This window comes from Oncorhynchus gorbuscha, linkage group LG14 (genome assembly GCF_021184085.1).
Source record: "Oncorhynchus gorbuscha isolate QuinsamMale2020 ecotype Even-year linkage group LG14, OgorEven_v1.0, whole genome shotgun sequence".
NCBI classification, from domain to species: Eukaryota; Metazoa; Chordata; class Actinopteri; order Salmoniformes; family Salmonidae; genus Oncorhynchus; species Oncorhynchus gorbuscha.
This window is the reverse complement of record NC_060186.1, coordinates 56,091,196-56,113,059: the sequence shown is the minus strand read 5'-3', so window position 1 is coordinate 56,113,059 and position 21,864 is coordinate 56,091,196. Positions and strand designations below refer to the sequence as shown.

Below are 21,864 nucleotides of genomic sequence, written 5' to 3'. Positions count from 1 at the left end.
AGCTAATTTTTGGGGGGCTGCCCGACTCCCACGATGCCCCATTTCAGCTTGAATGACTGGTAAGTAAACCGATGGATGTCGGCTACACTCATTCTTTCATCCATCCGTCCATCCACCTTGAGTATGCTCTGTGCAATTAGTCTCACAGCTGACACTCTGACCTGGGCCGTCCTCTCCTTCTCCCCTTTTCCCTTGTCCCCTTTCCTCTCATCCCCTCTTGTCCTCTCTACTCTCCTCTTGAAAATGGGTTTTCTTAACTTTTGTTATAATGAAGAGAGTACTTGACAATTACAATGCACAATTCTGTAGTCACCGTGTCTGAATCCTATTTGTAGATGTAATGAGCGCTCACTGCATTTGTAATAACCAGTAATGATATATTGATATCTAAAGGCATGCAACCGTAGCTAATGCTTCCATTATTGACTCTGAACACAATAGTTGAGCGTGTAATGCAATGGAAAGGTTTGCTCCATCCTTCTGTACTCTGAAAATGAAAGACACAATGGTTCATCATGATTTTAATTCTCCAATTACTTTTTTTCTGTAATGAACATCTACACTCATCCTTTTGAGTGATGATTTGTAATTCATTTAGTTACATTGTGCTGGATGAAATCATTATATCGTACTGAGAAGGGTTTCACTTGGATTGGATTCGATTTCCTTTGAAGGAATATAATGCAATAGTGTGACTTGCAACTCAGTCCTAGCATTACATGTAGGTGTGTATCAACAGACCCACATTCCCATAGGGGTTATTTATTCCACCATATAGCAGATATACCCCTCTATACCCATGTTAATGGCAATCATTCAATCTTATGGTTTGATACTGAAGCAATTATAAACCAGGTTGATATTTCAATAATTATTTTCTTATTTGTGCCAAGTTTTCCCTGTCAGGTTTGTGCAGTAACATGCGGTCTGTGATTGTCCCTGTCACGTGCCTGCGTTCTTTCATTTGTTTCCTGAAAAACCTTGACACACTGTTCCCAGGAGTGGATTTTACACTTCATTAAAACAATGTACTTAATTATGGATCCTCTATTATGGGACACTCCCCCTCCTCCCAGCCCATACACTTCCTACTCACCTGTCCAATAGGCACGCCTCAATCCAACAATCATGGCCACCTTGGGACAGGAGGCGCTGCCATAGACAATGGTTCAAAGTGACAGCGGCCTGTTGTCTGACATAAGTCACTCCGGTAGCCTCTGGGTGTCTATAATTTATACTAAGGTCCCACAGAGTGCCTCCATCTTTCTCTACTCCACCTCTTCTCTTCTCCTCACTGATCACCTCCATTTCTACCCCTCTCCATTCCTTCACTATATCCCTCTTACCTTCCCTCCTTTAATTTCCCCTCTCTTTATCAGCAGCCCTGTTTATACCTGTTGCTAACATGGGTCCTTTGTCACGATCTTGTCTACATTCTGATTGTACCCATATTTCCGGAAATGTGTCTACACATGGTATTAAAATGTCTGTTATCCGTCCAATGTGTCTGCATTTTGACCACATTTCCTGGCACCTTCCTTTATGCAAATGATTTCAAAGCTATTCTTTCAAAATATTTTTGTTTATTGTAAGACACATATCGATGTAATCAGTCAATGGTTTCTCTGTCCAGATCCGTCTATACTTGTAAGATGTCCAGACAATGCATGTCTGACTACCTCCAGAGGTGGTCAGGATGATCTGATCACAATGTGTCTTTTGATTGTCTACACCCGTCTAAAAATGTGGCACAATCAGAATGTGGACAAGATCAGGACAAGGGACGCAAGTTCGAACCAGGTTTAAACAAGGCTTGTGAGGATCTCCCCCTCCCAGCAGTCTGACAGGGAATTATGAATGTGTCATAAACCTAGAATAGGATGAAGACTCTTTCAAACTTGAAGCATCTTTATTGCCCTAGAATCCTGAGAATGGTAGTAGTAGTAGTAGTAGTAGTAGCGTACATCTCATCTGAACATGGGTTACATCTCTGTTGGCGCTGGACTTTATATAGGCCTACAGAATACATACATTTACATCCCCTCCACACAGTATTGCTGGATCACACTTTATAACATACTTTGTCACAAAAATATACAGATTATTCCATTACAGTGCACAGATGGAGCAAATAATGGACTTCTGAGATAAATGCATGACAGTTGTCAGTAGTAACATTCCTACCAATTTAGTTTCCCTTCATTTGAACATTTATGATTTTCAGACATTTCTAGTTCCTGGAACAGAAACACACAGAGACATATTTGAAATACCATCACCAGATCTTCATCATAAGAAAGAAAAGCAGTGTTTTGCACAATTCTGTAATCTACAACTCAATGCAAAAAATACAATGTTTCAATGCACTGTACATTATTATATTGCCTTAGATGCTATGTTATAGTACAGGTATCAGTGCCATGAGTTTAGTTGTGAAGCTAGTACAAAATGTTTCATTTACTTATTAAAACAAAAGTACTTAAAAATCTTACGAAAATGATCTATATTTGTTCCTCTTATTTTCCATTAATGCCACACTGGTAAATAAAAAACAAAACAACATAATAATCAAGCCAACAATAAATACATCTCATTTTCAATTTCTCCCCTCACCTTCATAATCTGTGGGTCAAATTTACTTCATGTCTTTCCCTGAAAATATTTCAGTAATATCAAGTGACCCTAACTTCTGCTAGTTATGTGTCTTACGGGACACCGTTCTTTATTGGGACCATTTGCCTCATTGTTTAACTGTGTATCCCACACCATTCTTTGGCAAGACTGTCCACAGTTCTTTTTATTTAAAAAAAGAAGAGTTATTAAAGCACTACAATGCAAGATGAACAGGCTTAGAGCTGGTTTCACACAAATAATAATCCTAGAGGATCTTCAAGTTTTGTGTCTTTCTTCCTTTTCACTAGCAATGTTTACGTACATATCAATAACTACCATCAAAATCCCTTGGAAGGTAGTTCTCCCTGTCACTGAGGTGATGTCAGTCCTTCCTCCTCTCCTTTCTTCTCCTCTCCTCTCCTCCTGAGTTTGTGAGCAGGGCTGTGTTAGCCTTGTCAAGTACCACTCCCTGCATTAATTTAGACCTTTATGACATCACTACCCTATCCTTCCTTTATGTGATCCTAGTCCCACATGGCTGGTCAGGCCTTGGCTTCCAGCAGTTCCAGGAAGAGCTTGTGCATGGGCACACGGCCTTCTTGCTTGATGCTGCAGAAGTGCTGGACGGCCCTGGCAGCCGTCTGCCGGAGCAGGGGCAGGGTCATGATGATCTTGCCTGCCCGCCGAGGGTCCTCTGTGTGCTGGGCACTCTCATAGTCCTGCAGGGCCCCATGGAGCACATCCTGGAGCCTCTGGACTGCCTCAACGTCCTCTATCTGCATGGAGTCTGTGGAGAGAGGGGGAGAGGGAAGACAGATAGAAAGGGAGAGGTAGGGTTAAGATGTTGTTGGCATATACTGTATGCAGAGATTGAACGCAAGAAAAGCCAAATAGCCATTGGAAAAGACATGCCTGACTCAACGTAAATTATACCAACATCAACAGTGAAGTTCCATACCTGAGTTAGCCAGCGCAATGGCCTTGACAATAACAAATTCCTCTTTTTCTATTCTCATGGCTTTGTATTTCTTCACCAGCTGCAGTATGGCATTGTTTAGGTCCAGTACACCTGCCAGTTTGGACTGCTCCTCATCCATGATGTAGTCCTCAGCATACACCAGCTTATCCTCCAAGGCCAGCGAGCGAAACACCACGCGCAGGATCAGAATCTCCATCCAACCGCTCTGCAGTAGACTCATCTGGTCTGCCAGCGAGAGTGAGGGGAAACCTGTAGAAAGAGGGATGGAGAAAAGGGAGAAATTGAGAGGTAAGAGCTAGCTAGGTCAAATTAGGGATAAAGAGAGAAAGGGAAATGAAGACATATCTTAAATGAAAAGATACAAATGAAAAATACAAAGGTTTCAAAAACATCTGCACAATGTAATTGTGATGGTTTCAGTCAGAATGGCTGGACCTATTGGAGATATTAGACCAAGGTCACGAAGGGTTACTGGCCGAGGGGTCAGTTGGGGTAGAGGGACAGAGGCAGGAGGTGTAGAGCATTTTAATAGTGAAAGTCCTAAGTTGTCCATCCAATAAAGACACCGGGTTTGAGCGACAAATACACACCCCATGTGAGCATGATTAGATCCACACACTCTATAGTCTCCTCACACACACCCACACAGCATAATACATTTAAAACAACTTTGATTACTTTACAGAATGAAGGAGGGGGGAGGCTTTTATTTTTGACACCATCAGTGATTCTTATCAGGGTCCGGGCACTTTTACAATCACCACGGTGACGCCTGTGGCTCCCGCCCCTCTCTTATCTCTCCCAGATTGATTGGAACGCCGTCTGTGGACTCTTTCATTGGTCGATAGGGATCTGCTTTCCAGTATTGAACGATTGATCAGTAGAGGAGGGAGAAGCATTGTGTAAACCTGTGTCTTTGTCTTTGAGGACACCTCTATATGGTCACACACAATGGGACGCACACTGTAAAGGAGCATCAGCAACATCTTCTGTCCCACAGAGACAAGACAATGCCAGCAGAGGCAAACAAAGAGTTCCTCTTTTTAACCATGGGATGGCATTCTCAAAGCTGTTGTAAGGGTTGCGGGTATGTGGAGATCTTGGGACAATGATATGCTCACAGGCTTCAATTTGAGAGGGTTATCTAGGCTTGAAGGGTTCAGCTGAGCCCCTACAGACACGCAGACATACCTACCTCACAGCCAACTTACGGCAGGCTAAAAAAGGCCAAAGCGTGGGGTGAGAGAGGGTCTTAAGCCAGCTCATCTTCTCCTAGCCTGGCCCTCAGACAGAATCAATGTCAGTCTTCATGACAGAACCAGACAGGGGAGGGGAGGGGGGGACTCACCTCCCCCTGGGCAGTAGCAAATACAGCCTGGGCCCCTCTGCCAGGACACTGGTTCCTCCAGCCATGGGCTGTAGCCTGCCACTCACACAGAGCTGATGTGACACCACCATTACGGTGCTACAATTAGTGTAGAGCTGAGAGTACTTTCCCTCTGTCCCTCCTCTCTTTGTCCTTTTCTACTGTATCTCTCTCTCTCCCTCTCACAACATCTATCGCAATCTCTCTCTCAATCACTATCATCCCACTCTCTCAGTTTCTCTTTCAGTCTCTTTCCTTCTCTGTCACCCCCTGAGGTGGGTCCCTGGTGTGTCTGCTCTGGTTGTTTCTCATGACTGCTCCAGTCCCCCAGACAGGAAAACACTCCACTGGCAAAGGGCTACAAATACATACAAACATATGACTGACTGTGTTTGACTCCCACTCTGACAGTAAACACTGGTGACAAGCAGAGAAGAAGGGGTCTAAGGCAGCCAATAGGGGAACGATTTGTTGCTCTTCCTCCTTTCTTTGAGAACAATGAAAGTGCTGATCAGGAAAGTCTGCACACACACACCTGCTTAGGTAGCTTGTTGTGTAAGCATTACTGGACAAAAATCAACAAAAATACAGGTGTTTCCCGAGTGATGTTTTGGGTGTGAACAGGACATTAACTGCTGATAGAGGAGAGAGACGTTCATCTGAGTGAGAGAGAGACAAAGCTTGGGGAAAGAGAGAGAGGTGAAAAAGATACTGGGTATATGGTCATATCTACCATCACTGCTATCTACTTGGCTGCCATATTTTTGTGGAAAGCCATTAGATTCCTTAAAGTTTGTGTACCCTGACAAATTATGTAACAGCATTTATGTTAGGAAATTCAACAGGAAATATCAAATACAATTAAAGTTTATGAAACAAAATCTCACGTTGTTTGGTTAAACGAGGCAGGACAATTATACAGTTAGATATCTAATCCTGTCTGTCACAATGGGTGAAGTTGTGGGAGGGACTAGTTTTCCCAGTTAGCCCAGATCAACACAGCTGGCCCACACCCAAGGGCTTTTCCAAAACAAAGACTTCCCAGAGAGAGAGTGACAGAGACAGGGCTGTCACAAGCTCAACCATGTATCCACAACAGGTTGGAATGCAAACTCAACAGGGGGGGGCGAAGAAAGATGGCGTCTTCCTCTTTATCGCCACCATTAGCGTGTGTCCGGTGATCCATATGTGTTGTCACTACACAACTAAACCCTGGCTTGCTTAAGCAGGCTTAAACAGCTTATTTAGCTTCCTATGCCCTCCATCCAGGAGAGCACTAATTAGGAGGAGTCCTCCCTACACACTCCTCTTAGTGGCAGGGAGGAAGGAGGGAATCATTTAGAGTACTAATACTTTCAGGTAGTACTAGGCTCTGGCACATGGTCAAGTGACCAATGGCGGAGAAAATACCCCCCCCCCCAAAACAAAAAACAAAACAAAAAATATTATTATATTGTCAGGCTCCCCAGATAGCATATGAACTTGTCATTACACTGAACAAAAATATAAATGCAACATGCAGCAATTTCAAATATTTTACTGTGTTACAGTTCATATCAGTCCATTTAAATAAATGTATTAGGCCCTAATCTATGGATTCCACATGACTGGGAATACAGATCTGCATCTGTTTGTCACAGATACCTTGTATCAGACCACCATTTGCTTCAGGCAGCACGACACTCCTTTATATAGAGTTGATCAGGCTGTTGATTGTGGCCTGTGGAAAGTTGTCCCATTCCTCTTCAATAGCTATGCGAAGTTGCTGGATATTGGCGGGAACTGGAAGACGCTGTACACATCGATCCGGAGCATCCCAAACATGCTCAATGGGTGACATGTCTGATGAGGCCATGGAAGAACTGGGACATTTTTAGCTTCCAGAAGTTGTGTAGAGATTCTTGCGACATGGGGCCATACATTATCATGCTGAAACATGAGGTGATTGCAGTGGATGGATGGCATCTCTGTGCATGCGAATTGCCATCGATAAAATTAAATTGTGTTTGTGGTCCGTAGCTTATGCCTGCCCATACCATAACCTCACCGCCACAATGGGGCACTCTGTTCACAACGTTGACATCAGCAAACCGCTCGCCCACACGACGGTACAGTTGAAACAGGGAATCATCTGTGAAGAGCACACTTCTCCAGCATGCCAGTGGCCATCGAAGGTGAGCATTTGCCCACTGAAGTTGGTTATGACGCCGAACTGCAGTTAGGTGAAGACCCTGGTGAGGCCAACGAGCATGCAGATAAGCTTCCTTGAAATGGTTTCTGACAGTTTGTGCAGAAATTCTTCACCTGTCCGGGTGTGGAGGTCCTGGGCTGGCATGTGAAGCCGGATGTGGAGGTCCTGGGTTGGCATGTGAAGCCGGATGTGGAGGTCCTGGGTTGGCATGGTTGCACGTGGTCTGCGATTGTGAAATGACTTGGAGGCAGCTTATGGTAGAGACATTGAATTCTCTGGCAACAGCTCTGGTTGACATTCCTGCAGTCAGCATGCCAATTGCAAGCTCCCTCAAAACTTGAGACATCTGTGGCATTGTGTTGTGGACAAAACTACACATTTTAGTGGCCTTTTATTGTCCCCAGCACAAGGCACCTGTGTAATGATCATGCCGTTTAAGCAGCTTCTTGATATGCCACACCTGTCAGGTGGATGGATAATCTTGGCGAATGAGAATTGCTCTCTAATAGGGATGTAAACACATTTGTGCACAACATTTAAGGGAAATACGTTTTTTTGTGCATATAGAACATTTCTGAGATCTTTTATTTAAATTTATGAAACATGGGACCAACACTTTTGTGTTATATTTTTGTTTTTCTCAGTCTAATGGCAAAATGTGTAGAATAGCAAGAAATTAGCTCAGGGATTATTTGAGTTTAACATTTAAATTTAGGGGAAATTTATAATGGAGAGATTTATATTGTTCATTTCCATGTGAGCTCTATGCCTGGAAATGCCATTGTCCAGAGCAAAGGATGCAAATTTCAAACTCTCCAAAAAACAATATAACTGAATGTATGTAGTTTCTTTCTGTGACTTTAAATAATATTTATTTTGTGATTCCTAAAAGATGTGTACGGAGATGTGGTGTACTCCGTCAGATTTGTCTAAAATCCTAAATGAATCAGGGATGAGCAGGGTCAGCGATACCCTTAAGGACCCCTTATTCATGTCCTCATTACATGTAGTGCAACAGGACCACTCATGGTCTGTAAAGTTCTCTACTTTTGATAGATTTAAACAAACAATATTTGAATCACCATGGTCACAACTATAAACAGTCAACTCCATCTGCCTGAAAGATTCAAATAGAATAGGAATTTTGGTTCAAATATGTTCAATTTAATTAGGTTTTAGTCACAAAGCAAACACATTTGCTGCTATATATACCACTTGAATGAAAAATAAAAGATACATTTTTGTCAACACCATAACACATGAACTCCGTCAAATTTGTGTCTAACATCAACTTCAGAGTGATGAAAGTCCTGATAGAATGGTTATTTTTGCATTGGGGATTTTTAAATGAATCATTTTCCATATTTTACAGATGTTTGTATTGAACTTAGACCGAAATAAGACAGAATATGTGTGTTTTGAGTATCTGTTGTCAACCCTGTCATTGATGGCTAACCCCCTTTTGTCAATATTCTGAAAAAATATTGAAATCACTGTTCTGCAACATATGCTCAAACAATTTAAGTATTTGTTGTTCTAGACCTAAGGGATAATGGGGCCCCACGGAACTGCGCCACGCCACTGCAAGTGACACATCCATACCTTGGTTTAGCAGAGCACAGACATGTACATACACACAGATTCATACTGTTTTCTGTGTCTGGACTAAAGTCTTAATCCAACTCAGGGGGCAACAATCTCCACTCTGAGCTGATAGGAGTTTTATTGACTATGATGTGTGTTTATGCCCCTGTGTGTGCGTGCGTGTCTGTGTGTGTGTATGTACAGTATACCCATGTATTCCTGTATCTGCATGTTTTCCTACCAGGGATGTGTTTGGCCCAGCCGATGTTGACCACCAGTTCGCGGTCGGCAAGGTCACACAGTATGGTCAGGGCTTTGATGTCACTGTCGGGGACGGTGGGGTCCGGCATGGCAAAGATACTCTCTGGTTCAGCCACCAGCAGGAGAGAGACCACCTTATTCTCTACCAGACCACCTAGAGGAACTGAGAGAGAGAGAAGGAGAGAGAGAACGAGAGATGTTCATTTAAAATAGGCTTTATTAATATCTAAATGCACAAATGTGAGCCTGTCGTGAGAGAAAGACAGAGAGAGAAAAAGAAAGAAAGGGAGAGTGTTTTTTTTGTATTCTTACATGTTCTCTTCTGTGGCAGGCCGTGTTGAGGATTGAGGTAGGGGCTGTTCTCAGAGTCTATCCTTCTCTTGTACTTCTGTCTGCCCCCACGCACCCGGTCCAGACGCACACCTGGGGGACACACACGCACTCAACTTTAGGTACATTAAACACTTACATGTGTACACAAAAACACTGTATTCCTGTTTAACACACTACCACAATTTCAAAACCAGGAGAGTGATGCACTCTTCGAGTTCATTTGATTGACATTTGTGACATCTGTAAGATTATAGGGAGCCTTAGAGATGTCACAACCCTGTAACACAATAAGCAACGACACATAGGCACACGACTGGTCATCTTAACAAGCTCAGCTGTAACCATCAACATGGAGATAAGGAGCTAACAGCAAGATTAGGGGGGTAAAAAGGGGCACGTGGTGGGGGTAGAATTTAGGGTGATATTTCACAGCCACAGCACACACACACACACACACACGGACATGTGCGCGAGCACATTGGCACACTCCACCATCCAGTGACACCCTATCCCCCTCCAAAAGAGAATGCATAATGTGACCTAGATAGCTTTTATTAGAGGTCAGAACAAAGGCTGCTGCCGAAACAAGTCCATTTGTTCTGACCTCTGCTGCTAGAAAAAAATACATGGAAACTTAAAGACAATTTCAGTGAGTGCAGGACTTTTTCCTTTCTTCAAATATATGCCTTTTGAACCCAACACCTTTGTTTCGTCACTACAAAATTTGAGCTGAGCATGCCAATTTCTCTTTATATGCTATGCTTAACTCCCTGATGACACATCACTAGTCCCTGAATAGTAAGATAAGAGCTGTGTAGACTCCTGTCACATAACTTGAACTCATGTCTGACTGAAGTCACAAATTTAATGATTTGAGGCTCGATTTGATAGAAAATAAAATAGCTTGAGACTTGACTTGGACTTGTAACCTCAAGACTGGGGACTAGACTTTGACTTGAGACTGAAGCTTTTTGTAAAGTTTTGTCACTCATTTTGTGGCACAGAGTCACCGTGGATTACACTGCACGCAGCCAGAGACAGTAGTCACGGCATCGCACTTGCAAAGAAAACGTGCAACAGATTGGCTAGTGAAACGTGCAGTCGGCCCTCTGATTGGACCAGCAAACTGTCAATTTTGATTTTCTGTACAGCTATATGATCGATCGGGTGCAGCACAAACTTCAAATTGTAGGAGAGGATTGCCATAAATAAATATGCAGCTCCAAAAATGGTTTAGGTGACCAAGAATATTAACTGTTTACTTTGCAAGCTCACCAGCAACGGAGCATCAAGCAACAATTACTAACACAGAGCTACTTGTCTTTTGGTATGTCAAAATGGCTTGAAATGTACTTATGAAGCTTGCATTTGGATTTAAAAAATTAAAATAATTATTACATAACCAAATGTGTTGCAGACAAAATAATCAAAAGGGTTGTCTGGTAGCCTCAATAAATAGACAAAGATTTGTATTTAAATAAGTAATTGCATGTTTCTTTTTTTTACTTGACTTGAAACTCCACTCGATTTGACTTGGTCTTAGAATACACGACTTGGACTTGACTCGAGACTCTACCCGTTCTACTTGGTACTCGACTCGAGACTCTACCCGTTCTACTTGGTACTCGACTCGAGACTCTACCCGTTCTACTTGGTACTCGACTCAAGACTCTACCCGTTCTACTTGGTACTCGACTCGAGACTCTACCCGCTCTACTTGGTACTCGACTCGAGACTCTACCCTTTCTACTTGGTACTCGACTCGAGACTCTACCCGTTCTACTTGGTACTCGACTCGAGACTCTACCCGTTCTACTTGGTACTCGACTCGAGACTCTACCCGTTCTACTTGGTACTCGACTCGAGACTCTACCCGTTCTACTTGGTACTCGACTTGAGACTTACTTTTGACCTGAAATTATAGAGACTTGGTCTCCCCTCTGGCCTGAGGAGATGAGAGGGGTATTAAGGGGTGAACAGGCGGGTAAGCTAGGACACCTGGAGCTTTAGTGATGTTGGTCCTTCCACTGTGGTTGGAAACACAGTCTGGGTTAGTCTAGCGGTTGGCAGGTGCTACAGTTTGAAGTTTGAGACAGGTGATGATGAGGGATGAGGATGTGTGTACTGGGAGAGATTTCACTGTGTTGACACACACACTATTGCCCCTTTGCTTTCACATCATCCAGTGTATGTGTCAACACAGTGAAATCCCTCCCTACACACACATCCTCATCCCAAACCTCAAACTGTAGAAACTGCCAACTGCTAGACTAATCCAGACCATATTTCCGACCACAGTGGAAGGACTGACATTGCAGGTTGACGTTTATTATAATGAATTTTGCCCTGAAGGCAGAACTCAGCGATATCCGCTAGATGGGCCACCTGCAAAGTCAAATTGGCTAGCTATATTGTAAAAAAAAAATGAATGAAAACAACAATTCAATTTTTTATCTTAATTTAAGGCTAGGGTCAGGCATTAGGATTAGCAGTGTGGTTAAGGTTAGGTTCAAAATCTGATTTTATGACTTTGTGGCTGTGCCAGCTAGTAGTAACTGCAGTGCTGCCTCCAGAACAAGATTCATTACGAAAAATGCGTAATTCAGAGGGGTTGGGTTAAATGCGGAAGACACATTTCAGTTGAATGCATTCAGTTGTACAACTGACAAGGTATTCCCCTTTTCCTACCCAGATGGTCATGCATCACAGCAATCTTCACTTTCTCTCTCAAACTACTCTCCCCTCTTCTATTGTATCATCTCTCCCTTCTGCTAAATCCTCCTCCCTCCTGTCTCTGCCTCTTCGACCTTACTCTCCTCCCTTTCCGCATCCTTTGACTCTCACTGTCTACCTTTCCTCCCAGACGGTTCCATCTTCCCCTTCCGCTCGGTGGCTGAGTGACTCACTGCGTGCTGACAGAACAGAGCTGCGGGCAGCTGAGTGGAAACGGAAGAAAACTAAACTTCCGGAGGATCTATCATCCTTCCACCCTCTTACTCAAAACATCCTATTTTTGGGGAGGCTAAAACCAGGATTTTTTTCAAACAGTAAAGTGCATTAGCTTCATGATTCCTGTAATGAATGGATAAAACGCCAGGGCCAAATTATTGTCCCAGTCCACCCCTGAGGGAAACTGACCCTTCTTACCTTCAGGCTATGCTCAAACCCTACATCCCAAGCCAAGCATTCAGTTCGCCACCTCTGGTCTCTTGGCCCTCCCTACCTCTATGAAGAGTATCTTAAACAACTCTCACATTGCACCCACAAAACAAAAACAACTGTCGTTTCTTACTAGCACTGAGTTTGCTGGTAAATACTTTGTTGAGGGAAAATGTAGTTATTACGATTGTGATGTGTTGTTGTCTCACCTAACTATCTTAAGATGAATGCACTAATTATAAGTCACTCTGGATAAAAGTGCTTGCTAAATGACTCAAATGTCAAATGTAATGTAAATGTGTGTGTGTGTGTACTCTGCTATCCTGATTATCCTCCACTGCTATTTTTGTCCCTTTCGTTGTCAGCACATTCCGCTCTGAAGAGTTACACTTAGCTCTGATGTGTATGAGTAACTCTCAGACCATGCTCTTAGACATGCACACACACACACACACACACACACACACACACACACACACACACACACACACACACACACACACACACACACACACACACACACACACACACACACACACACACACACACACACACACACACACACACACACACACACACACACACACACTCTACACGGTTGGATTGATCTGAGGGGTCCGATAAGGAGGCGGTTGTTGGGTCACTGCCCCTCCCCTCTGCCCTCACCCCTGTTTCATGTCCCCCTGCACCCCTCGAAGGGGGTAGGATCAAGAGCAAGATATCCACGGAGCAGGAAACGGACCAGGGCAACATTCTACATGGCATCAGGCTGTGCGACCTGGAATTTTAATTCGGGAGCACCACTGCAAATTTTTTTAACAAATAAAACTTATTTCCGAGTGCCGTAAAGAAAAAAGTTAACACATACTACAGAGAAAACGGCTTGTTTCTAGCCTAAACAGTTCAAAACGCAATGTTTCTCTTAAAGAGACACTGTACAAATTTCAATGCAATGCATCTCAATGGTAAAATTGTTTTTATACAACCTAATATTCCACAAATTACTTTTTAATTTCAATGACAGGTATTTGTATAAACATTTAGCTATTTATAATAATAATTTATAATATAATAAACTGTATTTACAGGGTTACATATTAGTTTCTAGGGCACAACAAGTGGAGCACCAATGAAACATTTGCAGTCAGCATGTACACTACCGGTCAAAAGGTTTAGAACACCTACCCAATTCAAGTGTTTTTCTTTATTTTTTACTATTTTCTACATTGTAGAATAATAGCGAAGACATCAAAACTATGAAAAAAGCCTATGGAATCATGTAGTAACCCAAAAAAGTGTTCAACAAGCCACCCTTTGCCTTGATGACAGCTTTGCAAACTCTTGGCATTCTCTTAACCAGCTTCATAAGGTAGTCACCTGGAATGCATTTCAATTAACAGATGTGCCTTCTTAAAAGTTAACTTGTGGAATTTCTTTCCTTGTTAATGCATTTGAGCCAATCAGTTGTGACAAGGTAGGGGAGGTGGGTAATACAGAAGATAGTCCTATTTGGTAAAAGTCCATATTATGGCAAGAACAGCTCAAATAAGCAAAGAGAAATGACAGTCCATCATTACTTTAAGATATGAAGGTCAGTCAATATGGAAAATTTCAAGAACTTTGAAAGTTCCTTCAAGTGCAATCGCAAAAACCATCAAGCGCTATGATGAAACTGGCTCTCACGAGGACAGCCACAGGAATGGAAGACCCAGAGTTACCTCTGCTGCAGAGGATAAGTTCATTAGAGTTACCAGCTTCAGAAATTACAGCCCAAATAAATTCTTCACAGAGTTCAAGTAACAGACACATCTCAACATCAACTGTTCAGAGGAGGCTGTGTGAATCAGGCCTTCATGGTCGAATTGCTGCTAAGAATCCACTACTAAAGGACACCAATAAGAAGAAGAGACTTGCTTGGGCCAAGAAACACAAGCAATGGACATTAGACCGGTGGAAATTTGTCCTTTGATCTGGAGTCCAAATTCAAGATTTTTGGTTCCAACCGCAGTGTCTTTGTGAGACACACAGTGTGGGTGAACAGATGATCTCCACATGTGTATTGGAGGAAAAGCATGGAGGAAGAGGTGTTATGGTGTGAGGGTGCTTTGCTGGTGCCGCTGTCTGTGATTTATTTAACCAGCATGGCTACCACAGCATTCTGCCGCCAAAGCCATCCCATCAGGTTTGGGCTTAGTGGAACTATCGTTTGTTTTTCAACAGGACAATGACCCTACACATCTCCAGGATATGTAAGGGCTATTTTACCAAGAAGGAGAGCAATGGAGTGCTGCATCAGATGACCTGGCCTCCACAATCCCCTGACCTCAGCCAAAATGAGATGGTTTGGGATGAGTTGGACCGCAGAGTGAAGGAAAAGCAGCCATGTTCTCAGCATATGTGGGAACTCCTTCAAGACTGTTGTAAAATCATTCCAGGTGAAGGTGGTTGAGAGATTGCCAAGAGTGTGTAAAACTGTCATAAAGGCAAAGGGTGGCTATTAAGAATATCAAATAGAAAATATATTTTGATTTATTTAACACTTTTTTGGTTACTACATGATTCCATATGTGTTATTTCATAGTGTTGATGTCTTCACTATTATTCTACAATGTAAAAAATAGTGAAAATAAAGAAAAACCCTAGGTGTTCTAAAACTTTTGTCTGGTAGTGTATGTGTAGTAGCAAAGTCACTGAGGGAGGAACTATGTAAAGCTGCCTGGATAATGATCTGATGTTAACAAATACCCTTTCTTATTAGCTTACTGCACATCTGTCACACTCATTTCACGGAGGGCCGAGTGTACGCAGCTTTTCGCTCCTCCCTTATACTTGATTGATGAATTAAGGTCACTAATTAGTAAAGAATTCCCCTCACCCGGGTGTCTAGGTCTTAATATAAAGGAAAAAACAAACATTCCGCAGACACTAGGCCCTCCATGGAATGAGTCAGACACCCCTGGCCTACTGGAAGCTTGTTAGTCATGCACTGGGTCATGAAAGGATGTGAAAAACTCTGATTCTTTTGAAGAGATAAACAAATGAATGAAAATAGCTATTATTATGTATATAATATGGCCAAGCCTTAGCCATATAATTCAAATTCTACTCATTCTATTTCAACTGTGTGCCCAGAATTTAAATTTTAAAAAGTCTCCCATGTGATTAGACCTCTGTGATATGATTTACTGTCATATCCTCGACACACAAGGACAAACCTGATAGATAAACAATTCTCAGGGGAGAGAGAATATGCATAAAGCCCTTCTTCTGGTTTAACCCTATGAGGAAAGACCAGTGTTCCAAGTAGTGGAACAATTAGAACGTTTGTTAGTCCACTGCCCTACTGAATTCTAAAATCGAACAGTGGTTCCATGCTTAATCAATTTCTCATCAGGTCTCTATTCTTGACCGAGGATCTCTATCCTCTTGTGTTTACATGGACCACTCTCGCCTGTTAAAAGGCACCCCCCCCCCCTGTCTCTACCTTTACTGCTGCCCCCCAGAGGAAGAGGGGCATTACGCGGCACAATGGGGTGCGTTACAAGGACCACTACCAGGGGGTTTACGATGGGAGTTACGAGGGGCGGTTCACATTTCATGGAGGTCCAGGAATCCCATAAGGCATCTGGAGGAATTTACGAGGGGTGGGGGGGTGGAGGGGGCAAGGCTGTAGGAGCCAGAGCTGGGTGCGGGAGATGCCCTTCCCCTATTAAAAGGAGCTAATTAAAAAAGGAGACGCACACGCTCGCACATGCTTGCACACAAACACACACAGGATGACAGAAAACAGATGCTGAATCCTTCTCACCCTGGTTGACGGATGATTAAATCAAAGCTGATGAGCTGAAGGGGGAGGGAGCAGGTGGCAGTAAACTCTCTCTCTCTATTAACAGCTGCCGATTACTCACATGCATCCTTCAATAAGTGGCTCATACAGTGAAGCTTTGCCTTTTTGGGTCACTTCTTTATCTAGCCAACAATATGTCACCAGTCACACACTCCAGTCCTGACCACAAGACCATGAGAGCGCTGCCCCAGACACTCACTGTAAAACTCTCCTGAGTGTTTTGGGGGCCATGTAGAATGTACGATATGTGTGTTGTTCTGGATAATCTATTTCTATTCTGTGTGTGAGAGTAGTGAGTCAGAAGGAATAGAGATCCACTGTATGTAGCAGACAGCCATGGTCTATTTTGGAGGTACAGTAGCATCCGATAAAGATACACCATACATGAACACTGAGCAGTGTTTACCTGTTTAACAGGCAAAGGAATTACATTTCACACTGAAATCAATACACATCTATTTGTTGAGAGGACGTTTATATCCACAAAAATATCCAGGATCTTGATTTGTATATTTTTTTCTATTCATTGTATTATAACACTGTAATACGACTTAATGGATAAAGTTCTATTGGGATACAGAAAAGTATATATTGGCATATATGGAGGAGTATATATATTTCAAGGTAAATAAAGGAGTACATGTATTTGGCATTGAGGAGTAGAGAAGTTCCTTCCTCACCTTCTCTCATCATCCCGACGTTGAGACACTTCATGAAGCGACAGGCCTGACATGACTTCCTCCTCCGCTTGGTGATCTCACACTCACTGGTGGCCGGGCAGCTGTACTCGATGTTACCTGTGGGTTGGAGAGAAAGGAGAGGAGTTGAATATAGAGAGAAAGGAGAGGGGGTGAAGATAGAGAGAAAGGAGAGGGGGTGAAGATAGAGAGAAAGGAGAGGGGTGAAGATAGAGAGAAAGGAGAGGGGGTGAAGATAGAGAGAAAGGAGAGGGGGTGAAGATGGAGAGGGGGTGAAGATAGAGAGAAAGGAGAGGGGGTGAAGATAGAGAGAAAGGAGAGGGGGTGAAGATAGAGAGAAAGGTGGAAAGACAGAGAGAGGAGAGAGGGGAGGAGAGATGTAGAGACAAAAAGCCAGTCAAGAAAAGGAGGCAATTTTCTCGATCACTTACAAAACCTTTCATTCAACCACTTCAAAACAAACATCATGCTGAAAAGAGACAGGGAACTCTAAGAAACAATGACAAAAAAGCAGCACTCTAAGCTGCCACGTCCTATTACATCCAGGAAGCATCTGATCACCTGATCTACTGTAAGCATGACCCTTGTCATGCTCATCTGTGTGCGTTGGCGGCTAAACTAGCCTAAAGTGGGTCTTAGCCTACCAGGGCCATGACCCATTGACAGACAATCACATTAAAACAACACCACAACATGCTGCAAACATATGGATGAGCCACACCCACAAACACACACAGGGCCAGCACATTCCCACACTTTCCTCTTGTGTAAACAGTCCTCAGCGGTTGGCAACACATGCTGTCGTGATCACCACCGTGTAAAGCATATACACTACGTACCATATGTGTACATACACATGCACTTTTACACTCATCATATGCTGCTGCTACTCTGTTCTTTATTTTACTCATACTATTATCTATCCTGATGCCATCACTTTACCCTGTACCTCTGCACAATGACCTGGCACTGGTACTCCCTGCATGTAGCTCCATTCTTGTGTATTTTATCCCTCGTGTTACTATTTTTATGATAGCATCATTGGGAAGGGCACATAAGCAAGCATTCATGGTAAAGAAAACACCCGTTGTATTCGGCGCTTTGATTTGGATTTGATTTGAACACAACCACTAAGGCCTTTACTGTATAGGCGGAGAAGGCATGGGAACCTGTAAGCTTGCATCCTTAGAGTTGATCAGGTGTTGATACTAAAACAGGCTGTTGGAACTCATATGTCCTACTGCAGGTTTATCTGTATAAAGCCATACACCTCTGCCCTTTGACCATATACTTTTTTACACACGTGGGCACTTCAGTTGAGCTCTTAACCTCAATGCTTATGTGAGTTGGCCTTACCCTGAATGGTCCTCTTGAAGAAGGCCTTGCAGGCCTCACAGGAGGCCACTCCGTAGTGGTACCCGGACCCCACGTCTCCACACACCAGACACAGCCTCTTAGCCACAGAACCCAGCATGAACTCACACTTCACTTGGCCATCCTCACCACACAACCTCCTGGAGAGAGAGAGAGAGAGAGAGAGAGAGAGAGAGAGAGGTTACACTCACATATATGGTACATGCACCCAAGCATAAACCCATACATACACAAATGGGTACATACACACAAAGACAGACAAAAAGACACACAAACACACAAACACCCGCCTGTTGGCTGTGCCGTTGTTCCCCATGCCCGCTTTGTTTCCATAGAGCCCTTGTGAGTCCAAGCCGTTGGTGCGGTTGTGGCCCTTGCCCAGGGGGCCATAGCTGGAGTTGGTGTCCGAGGAGGATCCCCCGGGACTGGGTTGGGCTGGACTGTCCCCCTGGGAGCTGGGGCTGGAGGGCTCATGCTTTATGGAAGGGGGACAGGGGGGGTCCAAGCCCCTCACTGACATCCTGCCAAGGAGTCTGAGGGAGGGGGTACAGTAGGATACATTTATGGTAACATCTGGTAACATGGCATGATGGATTTAACATGCCCTTTCTGTCTAGATCTATCAGTCAGTTACAACACTTGACCTCAACGTAGACCTACACAAATACACCCACCCATGCATTCCCTTACAACCTCATACCTGTCCTGACCACATACACACTGACCAACCATCTTCCAGCACCCTTTTTCACTAAACTTCCTTTATCCTTTCCCTTACTCCATCTATCACAGGGACAAACAGAAAAGGGGTAGGAAACGTCTCCCCCCTCTCTCCATTCCCTGTCACTCTCCCTATTCCTCTGTGCCTCGTACCCCTATCCCTCTCTCCTGATCCCTTTATCTCTCTCTGTCTATCTAGCCATCTCCACGCTCACCCACCCAGCCGTTTGCAATTTCCCACATATGCAAAGCTGAGGTCCATTACACACACAGGAGATTGCTTAACATATGGAAATCCAAACAAAGATCCTGGACCAGATAGTTTTTTTCTTCCAGACCTCTTGGGGAAGGTATGCCGAAGTCAGGGGCAAAACTTTCACTGGGGATGGGGGGGATATGGTTTATTATTATTATTATTATTATTATGTCCCCCCCACTTCTAAAACTGAAGTTGCGCCCCTGGCTGTAGTAGATATTACCAATTGTGTTCAGTTACCTAAACAAAGTCTATAGATTAGATTTTTAACTCTGTCTACTTGAGCGTTGTAGAGGTATTCATTTTGGGAATGTGTTGTTTTTCTATGCTAGTACAAACAGCGTGTGTTCACATTCTACTGTATGGAGGTATGTTCATCCCCCTACAGTGGGCTACAATGCACATGACAGTATTCTAAAATAATGCTCACACACACACACACACAGGCACACGTACATGCTGACCCATGTGACCATAGGCTCCTACCACCTACACATACTGTACACACTTCACGCTTCATTCACACTCAGACATGCTTTCAAATGTGGTCATGTGTCATCGTAAACACTTGAACAAAAACACACACATGCTTGCATGCCATTGTGTGTCGCCATACCCCCTCCCAGCTCATGGCAGGAACCCAAGCTCTGTTCCTGCCATGTAAATCCACACGGTCATGACCACCACTCATTTGACAGGCAAACTATCTGGCTGCCCTAAACACCACCAGAGTCAACCATGACCACGCTCTATCGCCCCTCGAAATACAGAGAGAGAGATTGAAAGAGCGAGAGAGAGAGAGAGAGAGAGAGAGAGAGAGAGAGAGAGAGAGAGAGAGAGAGAGAGAGAGAGAGGGATAGAGACTCAGAGAGAGAGAGAGGGGGAGAGAGAGAGAGAGAGTCATTCAAACGTCAACCTCATTCTACTTCAGTTTTATATTAAAATAGATAGTGATATATTGTTCACTCGAAAGTGGTCCAGTAAAGCTGGCAGAGGACAAGGGAGTGTGAGGAGACCATTCTGTTCTCTCATCAGCTATCCATCACAAAGGTAGATATTGCTGTGTCAGCTCCACCTAGACCTGAATTGAGGCATTCTCCCATTACTTAGTGGCAGTAGATTTTTCTCTCATAATGCAATAGCATTAGAGTGGAATGGTAAGACGTGATGTGATATCTAACCTGACAGAGCTATAATCTACAGCTCTTCATAAAAGCTAATCAAAGCCCTGTCAGTGCAGTTCCCATAGACGCTGGGTGTAAATCACAGACTCAGAGGTACATTATCAAACAACTGTGTGTGTGTGTGTGTGTGTGTGTGTGTGTGTGTGTGTGTGTGTGTGTGTGTGTGTGTGTGTGTGTGTGTGTGTGTGTGTGTGTGTGTGTGTGTGTGTGTGTGTGTGTGTGTGTGTGTGTGTGTGTGTGTGTGTGTGTGTGTGTGTGTGTGTGTGTGTGTGTGTGTGTGTGTGTGTGTGTGTGTGTGTGTGTGTGTGTGTGTGTGTGTGTGTGTGTGTGCGCACAACACTCTCTGTCTGCCCATATCCAAAACAACTCTAATTGAGAGAGAGAGAGAGAGAGAGAGAGAGAGGGGATAAACATTATTAGCTGAGAGGGAGAGAGAGAAAGGGGTCTATCGCTGGGCCATTACCCGGGGTGTGTAGAATGAAAGGAGAGGAGGCAACACTCACTCTCAAATGAGCAGTCACAATACAGCCAATGACCAACCAGACGCACACACGCACTCAGCGAAGCAAAAAGAGAGGTAGAGGGAGAGAGGGAATGTCTCAATAAATGGATTATTTGGGTTTATTTAATTTTAGTTTAATAGTCCATTCTGAATTTTTTTTTTACAAACATTACAAAATGTATCTAAGATGTTAAGTATAGGTTCATGTGGATGTAGGTTACTCTAGTTATGCACCCTTTTTGGGGCCCTATTCCCACTATGAGATATGATGGAGAGTCTGAGGAGCGGGATGATGAAAGACAATTATACTTTTCAATTCACATTACATCCCTGCCTTACCTTTCGTTGTGGCTGGCAACTTGACATTCTTGGTCTGCACCTCAAATTGACCGTAAATATTACAGTAGCCACTAGCGAGTAAGAACAAACTATTCATCAATGACATAAACTTTTCTTTTAAAACATATTACACTATTGAATAATAATGATTAACCCTCTCATGTGATAATAAAAGTACAGCAGGCCTACCGTACAACATGACAACAAACCAGACTTCATTTTTATCAATATTATGCAAATCATGGTAAAAGCAAATTGAGATTGAAAATGTGGGTATAAGTGAATTCACCACAACGAGCAGTTTTATATGGAAACCCACCAATAAAATAAAATGCCTCATGATTTGTCAACGTGCCCAATTAGTCTGTACTTCAGTTTGATCAACTACAGCCTACTGATAACAACCACAAGCCGCAGGTAGCCTAGAGAAACCTATGGGATCGCATCTGAGCCTGGCC

At 43.4% G+C, this 21,864-nt stretch overlaps 1 protein-coding gene across 2 annotated transcripts in view; it reads right to left on the bottom strand.

Annotated features, from left to right (window-relative positions):
- Positions 1-1,890: 1,890 nt before the first annotated feature.
- Positions 1,891-21,864, bottom strand: part of LOC123995166 (estrogen-related receptor gamma-like) — a 48,286-nt gene continuing 28,312 nt past the window's right edge. For both annotated transcript variants that reach the window (XM_046298574.1, XM_046298573.1), the window contains 7 exons: positions 18,696-18,938; positions 18,388-18,545; positions 17,014-17,130; positions 9,307-9,417; positions 8,975-9,157; positions 3,572-3,841; positions 1,891-3,400 (listed from right to left, as the gene is read on the bottom strand). In XM_046298574.1, the coding sequence (XP_046154530.1) occupies positions 3,156-3,400; positions 3,572-3,841; positions 8,975-9,157; positions 9,307-9,417; positions 17,014-17,130; positions 18,388-18,545; positions 18,696-18,925 (1,314 nt within the window). In that variant the 5' untranslated portion in view covers positions 18,926-18,938 and the 3' untranslated portion in view covers positions 1,891-3,155. The remainder of the gene's footprint in view (positions 3,401-3,571; positions 3,842-8,974; positions 9,158-9,306; positions 9,418-17,013; positions 17,131-18,387; positions 18,546-18,695; positions 18,939-21,864) is intronic.